Source organism: Nelumbo nucifera, chromosome 3, assembly GCF_055504915.1.
Source record: "Nelumbo nucifera cultivar China Antique chromosome 3, China Antique-T2T, whole genome shotgun sequence".
Classification (NCBI taxonomy): domain Eukaryota; kingdom Viridiplantae; phylum Streptophyta; class Magnoliopsida; order Proteales; family Nelumbonaceae; genus Nelumbo; species Nelumbo nucifera.
In genome coordinates, this window is record NC_142651.1 from 77,823,148 (window position 1) to 77,833,384 (window position 10,237).

General features: G+C 40.2%; 1 protein-coding gene across 2 annotated transcripts in view; it reads right to left on the bottom strand.

Annotated features, from left to right (window-relative positions):
• Nucleotides 1-8,062, bottom strand: part of LOC104610238 (translation initiation factor IF-2, chloroplastic-like) — a 33,600-nt gene extending 25,538 nt beyond the window's left edge. For both annotated transcript variants that reach the window (XM_010276763.2, XM_088901723.1), the window contains exons 1-8: nt 6,190-8,062; nt 6,023-6,055; nt 5,483-5,596; nt 5,244-5,393; nt 5,056-5,154; nt 4,895-4,957; nt 4,420-4,575; nt 4,171-4,236 (exon numbers count right to left, since the gene is read on the bottom strand). In XM_010276763.2, the coding sequence (XP_010275065.1) occupies nt 4,171-4,236; nt 4,420-4,575; nt 4,895-4,957; nt 5,056-5,154; nt 5,244-5,393; nt 5,483-5,596; nt 6,023-6,055; nt 6,190-7,707 (2,199 nt within the window). In that variant the 5' untranslated portion in view covers nt 7,708-8,062. The remainder of the gene's footprint in view (nt 1-4,170; nt 4,237-4,419; nt 4,576-4,894; nt 4,958-5,055; nt 5,155-5,243; nt 5,394-5,482; nt 5,597-6,022; nt 6,056-6,189) is intronic.
• Between the last annotated feature and the right edge of the window lie 2,175 nt (nt 8,063-10,237).

Here is a 10,237-nt window from a genome sequence, read left to right on the forward strand (position 1 = left end):
TGATATGGAGATTACTGGGGATGATCTGGAAGAGATAAAAAGATTAAAGGAGTTCTTGGCTTCTGAGTTTGAGATCAAAGACTTGGGCCATCTGAGATACTTCCTTGGGATTGAAGTTGCTAGGTCAAAAGAGGGCATCTATATATGTCAGTGGAAGTATGTCCTTGACCTCCTAGAAGAGACAGATATGATGGGGTGTAGGCCAGCAGATACTCCAATAGAACAGAACCATGGTCTATAGGAATCAGTAGAAGAGGACTACCTTGATAAAGAGAGATACCAAAAGCTGGTAGGGAAGTTGATATATCTGTCTCTCACTCAACCAGATATTGCTTATGTTGTACATGTTGTCAGCCAGTTCATGCACTCTCCAAAGATCCCTCATATGAGAGCAGTGGAAAGGATTCTTATGTACTTGAAGACTTGCCCAGGAAAAGGAATTCTGTTCAGAAAACACAATAAAATTGAAATTGAAGCGTATACTGATGCAAATTGGGTCGGTTCTGTTGGGGACAGGAAGTCAACTTCTGGGTATTGCACGTTTGTTGGAGGGAATCTGGTTACATGGCGGAGTAAAAACCAGAATGTGGTTGCTAGATCAAGTGCAGAGACTGAATATCGAGCTATGGCTCATGGTGTTGCTGAACTTCTGTGGCTTAGGACCCTTCTTAGTGAGCTCGGGATAAAGATCGAGTGTCCTCTCAGGTTGTACTATAACAACAAGGCTGCCATCAACATTGCAAATAACCCAGTGCAACATGATAGGACGAAACATATTGAGATTGATCGACACTTTGTTAGAGAAAGAATAGTCTCAGGGGAACTCTACATTCCTTATACTCCTTCCGAGATGCAGATTGCAGATGTGCTAACAAAAGGGCTAGCTTCAACGAAATTCTTGGACTTACTTGGCAAGCTAAACATGACTGACATCCATGCTTAGCTTGAGGGGGAGTGTTGGTTTGGCTGATTTAATGTATATGTTAGTCATTGTTGGGTCTTAAGTCATTAGTTATTGGGCCTAAACTTGTTTAATGTTTTATTTGTCTAGGTGTTCCATCACTAATCAGGGGCATTCTAGTCCATTCATGTAACACTATGTGATAAACATATATATAAGATAGTAGGGTCGGCTGAAAGTTAGAGAGCCACCATTTTCAAACTTTCTCCTCTTCTTCTTCTCTTCTTCTTCTTCGGCTATTGTGTTCCAGCAAACAAAACTCAACTACCTCCTTTACCCGATCCTCCTCCATTCTGTGTCTTTCATCGCCACCATAAAAGCCAGTAGAGTTCAAGAGCCGTGGAACCTGACACTATGCAACCAACATCATCGGATTCGCCAGAGCCAGATCCTTCTCATCAGCCAGGTACTCTAGATCCTATTGATATGCCTGTTCCTCTCAACATTGATTCCCCAGTCATTAATGATCTTGATGTTCCTATTGCTAAGAGAAAGGGTGTTAGATCTTGTACCACTAATCATTCTATCTCTAATTTTGTGTCCTATGATCACATTTCACCTTCATTCCGTGCATTCCTCTCTTATGTGGACAATGTCCCTGTTCCTAAGAATGTGGCAGAAGCTTTATTCAAACTTGAATGGATAGATGCAATGCAGGAAGAAATTGATGCATTACACAAAAATGGCACTTGGGAGTTGGTGAATCTTCCTGAAGGGAAGAAACCAGTGGGTTGCAAATGGGTGTTCACAGTGAAACACAAGGCTGATGGAACTGTTGAAAGATACAAGGCTAGACTGGTAGCAAGAGGTTTTACACAGGTATATGGAGTGGACCATGCAGAGACTTTGGCTCCAGTAGCCAAGATGAACTCTATCAGGATTCTTCTTTCATTGGCAGCAAATATTGACTGGGAACTTCACCAATTGGACATCAAAAAATGCTTTCTTAAATGGTGACTTGGAAGAGGAAGTGTACATGACCCAACCTCCAGGTTTTTGTGCCAAAGGCAGTGAACAAAAAGTGTGCAGGTTAAAAAAAAACTTTATATGGGTTGAAACAATCACCTCGAGCTTGGTTTAGTAAGTTCCACTTAGTAGTTCAACAGATGAGGTTCAAATAATGCCAGTCATATCACACTCTATTTGTGAAAAAAGGTGAAAGGAAAATTGCAGTTCCAATTGTGTATGTGGATGACATAGTGATCACAGGAGATTGGGAGGCTAAAATACAGAGACTAAAAAAATTCTTAGCCACTCATTTTAAGGTGAAAGATCTAAACCCCTTACGTTATTTCCTTGGAATTGAAGTTGCCCCTTCTCACAAGGGCATCTTTATTTCCCAGTGGAAATATGTACTAGATCTACTAGAAGATACAGGCAAGTTGGGGGTAAAACCAATTGACACACCAATTGAATTTAATCATCCGCCAGGAGACAGTTAGGGAGAGTTTTTGAAAGATGTGAAGAAATTCCAGAGACTTGTACGGAGACTCTTGTATTTGTCTATGGCCAGGCCTGATATTGCTTATGCAGTGGGTGTCCTTAGTCAGTTCACGCACAATCCTAGGACAACTCACTTTGAGGCTACAGAGAGGATCCTTAGATACCTCAAGAAGTTTCCCGGAGCTGATTTGTTGTTCCAAAAGCATGGACACTTAAAGGTGGAAGTGTATACTGATGCTGATTGGGCAGGGGCAGTTGATGACCGAAAGTCTACCAGTGGGTATTATACCTTTGTAGGAGAAAACCTAGTCACGTGGAGAAGTAAAAAACAAAGTGTGCTGACTATATCTATTGCTGAAACAGAATATAGAGCGATGTCTCATGGGGTTGCTGAAATCATGTGGATAAGAAATCTGTTAGGTGAACCGGGTTTTGCAGTGAGCAACCCTATGTCACTCTACTGTGACAATAAAGCTACCATCAATATTGCTGCTAATCCAGTCCTACATGATAGGACGAAACACATTGAAATGGACAAGTATTTTATTAGTGAGAAACTTGTGAATGGAGAAGTGTGTACTCCATATGTTACCTCAGAAGAACAACTTGCAGATATCTTCACCAAAGGTCTTCATCATGTGCGGCACAATGATTTGTGTGACAAGTTGGGCATGATTGACATGTATGCTCCAACTTGAAGGGGAGTGTTGAAATAATTTAGTTATTTTCTTAGGGTCTGTTTGGCTAGTTAAAGCCTTTTTTATTTTCTATTATTGTACTTCACTTACAGCAAGGGCACAGGAGCCTTTTCCCTCCTTATTTCTGTCACCCTATATAATATAATAGAAATTGGTGCCGCCAGCATTGTTCCATTGCTCCAAACCTTTTCGTCTTCCTATCTTTCTTCTTCCCTTCCCTTCTCTCCTTCCTCATATTTCAATCGGATTTATTGCCAAGAAAGCCCAATACAATTGTTCCCTGTTTGCCCCTTGCTTTCGAAGACAATCACCCAAAGTATTTGATGATCTCCCAACCCATTGTATATTTGTATTCTTACAGTCAAGCTCCTTGTCGGCCACTTGATTTTTTTTTTTTCTGATCAGCAACACAAGAACAACTTTTATTAAAACATATGAAAATATTACAAGATTGAGTAGCCTCAGCTACCCCAGAATAGCTTAAGATGACAACAAAAGCCACCCTTAGAATTACAGTTGAGCCCAAAAGCAAATCCTTCTATTAACCCCTTGCCTAGCTAAATAATCAGCTAAGGTGTTTGCTAATCTAGGAACCCATGACAAAACCACCAGCATGTCTTTTTCAAAACCTTTTGAATTTTTTTATCTCATTTCTGAATTACCAAGGAGCCTTGTTGTTTTGTTTCAGCCAACTTAAAATAACCTTCGAGTCTCCTTCAATCACCATTTTTTTATCACCTTCAATCTCCTATGAGTCAGCCACTTGAATTTTTTAATTTCATTCTTAAAAGCTTTGCAATTTAACTTTTATATCCTTCACTTGGTTTACCAATTTTACATTTTACTTGTAAAAGCTTTGCATTTTAACTTGTTTAGCAATGATGTTACAACTGGAAGTAGTATTTTTGGGAATCTAACTCAATATCCAAAAGAGTAGCCATAAGTTCTAATTTTCAACATAAACTAACGATAGCCAAGACTTAAAGAATTCTAAAAAGGCTAATACACAAAGAAGACATTTAACTTATTCGGATTCCAATAATATAAAAAGGAAATGTACTATAAAACCTGCACAGCTGTAGATGGTCCAGCTTCTTCGACACGATTTCCATAGTCATCAAATAAAGCGCGCACCTGACACAAGCCCATCAACAACAAGTAATAGAATCAATCAAAGCAATGCAAATTTTGCAGTTTAAAGATGAGAGAAATACAAACTACGTTTTTCCTTCCCTTTTTTTTCATTTTCCTTTTTTGAATGGAAATGATATTGCCTCCAAACAAGTAATCAACGTTACAATAATACAACTGACCAACCTTCCCAAAGGCCTCACCACAAACTACTACATCTCCCCTTTTGAGGGTGCCATTCTGCACAATGAATGTAGCAACAGGTCCTTTAGATTTATGAAGACCTGCTTCAATGGCAGTACCCTTTGCATTTCTGTGAGGATTGGCCTTTAACTCTTGCAGCTTTAAAAAAGGAAACCAGACGAGTGTTAGAATATAGAGGAGCCAGAGAAAATAGGAAATCCATACAACAAAATGAGTAGAAAAAAATACTAATAAAACAAATGAGTAGCAAGAAACTTTTAATAAGAAAAACAAAAAGATAGATATATGGTAGGCAAACCATCAAAAGTTTGTTTGACAGCTAGAACTTACAATCACTTACAGAAACAACTAAAGCAGCAGAAAGAAATACTTATTTGCAACTTTGCAAGAAAACCAATGCCAAACACATTAGCAGGCCCATCTGAATAAGACCAATTGACCAAAAACACACAAGTACCTCTGCAACAAGCATGACAGTTTCCAACAATTCATCCACATTCTCCCCTTTCAGAGCACTAATCTGATGGAACAAATTAAATGCATATCAGCACCCTACAAAAGTTTAAAAAGAATATACAAAGATATATGCACAATTCTCATTCTTAGGGGAACAAATACCTTAATCATTGGGGTATCACCACCCCAATCTTCTGGCATTAGACCAATTGAAGAAAGTTCTTGCATGACTCGTTCCAGATTAGCCCCATCCTTATCCATCTGGAAATAAAGGAGAGCTAAATATAAGATATTGCAGTCAGCAACTCCAAAAGGAAGAATTCAATAACCACGCTACTTAATGGATGCACCTTATTTATAGCCATGACAATTGGCACCCCAGCTGCTTTAGCATGAGCTATGGCCTCATTTGTTTGAGGGCGAACTCCATCATCAGCAGCAACCACTATGATGGCAATGTCTGTCACTCTTGCTCCACGAGCTCTCATTGCACCAAACGCCTACAAGATTGGACAATATATAAGAAAGGACACAAGAGAAGCATTGCAACAAAAAAAGAATTAAAGCAAAAGAGACTGCAACAGATTACCTCATGTCCAGGTGTATCCAGGAAAATGCATGGTTGAGACTTGCCATCAACAGGAACAAGCACCCTATATGCCCCAATTCCTTGTGTTATTCCACCTGCTTCAGTTGCAACTACCTGCAAAAGCCTACCAATCAGAGTCCACGTAAATCATTTTTTGCACATAATCAAAGGAGTGGGGTTGTAAATATAAAGTTTGAAATAAGGCAACATCTGGACCACCATTGAGATTAGTTGACCATAAGTCAATTTGAGCATATCAACAATCCACATTCTTTTGAAATATTAATGACATGGCACATATTAACAAACAGCCCAAAGAGATGTTGGTAATAGGATGGGTGAAATCATATAAGCAGGGCATTTTTAGTCCAGTCTGTCCTTCCTAGATTGTATTTGCTATATACAGTGCCCAAGCTTTGCATTTTCCAACAAAATATCAAAATATATATATAAAAGAAAAGTGCCATAGACATCATAAAATTATATATTTGTATGCAAAACTCAATAGGAAAATGGGTAGGATTAAGCTTCACAAGATACCTTGCTCTTTCGAATATAATCCAAAAGGGTTGTCTGCAAGTAAGTAGCATAAAGAACATATCAGCAAAATCCTGATGTAAATGAAATACATTTTCATTCAAACCAAGAAGCACTGATATAAACACATGAGCTCTGATCAAAAAGAAAAAACACATGCACTTATTTACCTTTCCATGATCAACATGACCCATTATAGTAATAACAGGAGGCCTTTCTTCCAGTTTGTCAAGATCTTCTTCATCTAAAATCTCCCTCTTTCTTGCCTTTCCTTCCAGCTTAACAGGTGCAGCATCTATGACTTCCACATTGTACTCCTTACAAATCAATTTCACCATATCTTTGCCCAGAGTCTGCACCCCATCAGGCTTAATCCCTTTCGAGTAAAGATATCCAAGTATTTCACCTTCACTGATTGCCAAGTTGTAAGCCAACTCTTCTGTCACCATACCTTCCTCCCCAACCTCTAGAATTTCTACTCTTACAGGGGCCGCATCCTTTGCTGCCTGGAGCCTAGCTGCTTTACGACTTGCTTTGCTCCATTTCCTCCCCTTCCTCACAGTTGCTGCACCAGGAATAGAGACATTGAGCTCTGAAGTCTCCTCATCTGGAATCTCAGTTTGATCAAACAAACGTCTCCGTGCTCCTCCAGCTGCACTAGTTTTCTTGCGATACTCATCTTTAATCTTCCCCGAAGCCAGGCCTTTTGCTGGTTTTGTAGGGGCTAAAACTGCTTGAGCAATAACAGGATCAATCACAGGTTTCTTTGGTGCAAATTTGTCAATCAAGATTGGCTTTTGTTCTTTAGGTTTTGGACCAGCGGCAGTATCATCAGTAACCATTGGCTTTTGAGCTGCCCCCACATCCTTCAAGACAACAGGTTTCTTGATCACAGAAGGAGCGATAGCAGGTTTTGCCTGCAACTTTGGTTGTACTTGCTGAGGTGGTTGAGGGGGTCTTAATGGGGCACGGGATTGACGTTCCCCCTTCTCTGTGTCTTCTGGAGCTATATCCTTTTTATCAAGCTTACTAGGTTTAAGAGGCTCCTTAACAACCTTCTGCACACTTGCCACTGGATTTCCTTTCCGCCAAACACTCTTTAAAGTCTTAGTCTTCCGAACCCCTGTTGAGTTCACTGGCCTATTCCTCCTTGGGTTGCTGGGTGCTGGTTTACTATCAATCCAACTCTCTGTAGCATGATCCAGTTTTTCAGAAATGTTTGTTTCCAGCCTCTCTGCTTTCACCAACACTTCCCCAAGTGACTCTATTACTTTATTTCTCTCCTCTATATCCTCCAATTTCTCATCATTGGAAACTGTACCAGGTCTCGCTGGGGACCAGGGTACTGAATTCCGTGCATTAATACTTAGAAGTGATTCCGCTTTGGGCCTTGACAGTAAAACAGGCTTGGGAGCAGGCTTAAGGACAACATCGGCATCCTCATCTTTGCTCCCTCTAAAGGTGGAATCCAAGGAAATCGAATTTCCCTGCTCTGCCACCAAATCTGTTGTGACCATACATTTACAGACATAGACATTGTTCCATCTGTGCCCACCAGCCGAGTTACCTAAACTACTTCCCTTAACTATCGAAATCCTCCGAGGTAATGAAGGACTACCATCAAAGTAACTAGCCAAAGAACTCGTTCTCACACCTCCCAAACTTACAAGGGAACCTAGAGAAGACATGGTTCTTACAGAGGGCCCAGAATCAACATGAACCCACTAAAAGCAATACGCACTAAACTAGATAATAATGCAGCTTCCTACATATACCCTACTGAACAGAACTAGTCCATAACCCAATCTCGAAAAAAACCAGAATTTCCGAAACATAATCGAGATTCGATAAACTCTATAGCCAATAGAACTGAACTTCGCTTACAGTCAAATCTTCCAACAGATGTTCCTCGGAGCACGCAGAAACCCTAGGTTTCGGTTCTATAAGAGAAACAGCAAGTGGAACTCCAAGAACAGAAAAGATGAGATGCAGAGCAAACAAGCGAACGGTTACTTGAGATAAGACAGTTACCCCGGATATTTTGCAAATGGGTTTTCTGCAATTGGATTAAACACGGTATATCTTAGAACCTTGGTCAAATATGGATAGAAAAGGAAAAGAGGAGGCAAGGGCAAGGGGCAGAGGAAGATAGAGAAGTTCTCGGAAACCAGCCACTGCTGCTAGTGGTGGCAAAACTTGCTTGTGTGGCCGTTTATCCTCTCTCCAAATTATTATGTCATAAGGGTTGTGATCAGGTATTCTTTTGGCCCAGTTGTCACCGCCTTCTTGTTTTCGGGAAAACCATATCATAGTCGAACCCTTTTCCTTGTTTTCAGTTTTTCACATTTTTCGTAGGCCCCGTTCGTTTTTAGGAGGCCACTTTCCCGGGTAATAGGTTTTCTGTACAGGGTAAATACTTAAAAATACCCATATAGTTTAAGCAAATGGACAATTACTTAAAAATACCCATATAGTTTAAACTTTGAATAATTACTTCAAATACTTCCCCTACAATGGATACAATTCACCCCTACGGTTAGCGCGCGACAGCACAATTTGTTGGCATACATGATATCATGTGATTTAAATAAGCTTTCTTAATTCTAAAATTACCTTTTTATAGTTAATTTCCCCTTTGTTGTTTTTCAAATTTTACAAAACGAAACCCGACCACAATATTACCACAAAATATCCTTTTAATCCCTTATATAATGGATTGCTTATAACATGAAGTGTGCTTCCTTAGCATTGTTATATAGGGACTTATACTTGACTCTGAAGACCAGTGTTCGAGTTGAAGTTGCCACGTGGTTAGTTCCATGCCGACGTCCTCTTATTACATTAGCACATGCCTACACAGTTGCATCATTATAAACCTCACGAGGAAGCAAAGTCCCACACAAACAAAGAGACGTGCCCCCGTCGAGAAGAGCAGAGCCTCCCAAAAATCTTGATGGGCGACCTCATCCTAATAACACTGCAAAGCTTGTTTGGCCACAACACGAACCTTCACCTATTTAAAGGCATCTCCTCCTTAAGGTAAAGGATATTCTTCAGCTTCCCTAACAATCTAGCTCCCTTGCTACCTTACTATTCTCTTTGGCTCGAACCAGCTTTCCCTCTAAAGCTTGGCTCGATCGACTTCATCCTCTTGCTACTAACTTAAGCGTCAGAGAGTCTTCTCGGGGATCCTCTCCTCGTGCCTCTAATTTCTTCTATGGTTGTAAATCTCCTTGGTGTACAACTTCATCCTTCCACATCGGCCTCTTTCAGTTGGCACAATCTTATCCGATGCGTATTTTGTTTGGCACACCTCCGAATGTACAACATCAAATTGGTGTCGTTTGTGGGGATCAACACAAAAAGTCTATTTCTAATATTCTCCACCTCATGCACCAAAAATGATCATTAATCCCAAAGACACCTTCAAATGCTCTGGCGCTCACTCCCCATCTCGGGGATCCCATTCTAATGCAACTCCCCCCCCCCCCTGAGGCTCAACTACAGGACTAAGTGAACAGAGGAATGTCAACCGCCTCATCCTAATAATGAAAGTGTTGGGGCAGCAAGGGCATGCCCTTACGGCAACGCAACCAACCCCACAAGGTTGGTTGGTTGTAACAAGGTAATCCCTTTGCAACAAAACCTACAATTGGAGTAGCACCTCAATCTCCATTTCCATATTGGACCACACAGTCCAAAGCCTCGCCTAAACAATCTCTCACCCCCCCAAAAAAAAACAAAATCAATTGCAAGACACCTCTCAATTGGATGCTAAGGTAAATGAGCCTTCACAAGAATGCCTTCCTTGAGAAAGATATAGAAGCCTTCAGATTACTACTAAAACTGGCCTCCAAAATGAGGAAAAAATGGAATGAGAGAAGTATAAACCAACACCAGAGAGAAGGAAACAAGAGAAACTAAAAACTGTGACTAATCAATAACCAACACAACGCAAAATCAGTGAAATTCCACCAAGCACATTATGATCAATCAGGTATAGTATCTCAAACAAAACACTTAAAACTTGAGTTACCAAATCTAATTCAATTCCTATTAGAGTAGTTGTTTTTGCAATAATGGAAAGTTTTCTTCAATGTTTGAACTTTTGGATGATTGTCAGTCTTGTTCGATATTGATTTTTTCTTTCATATTTATGTCTTTCTCTTCGGCGTCTTCTATCCATGTAGCTTATGAGTCGTCCAATTTGAACATGTT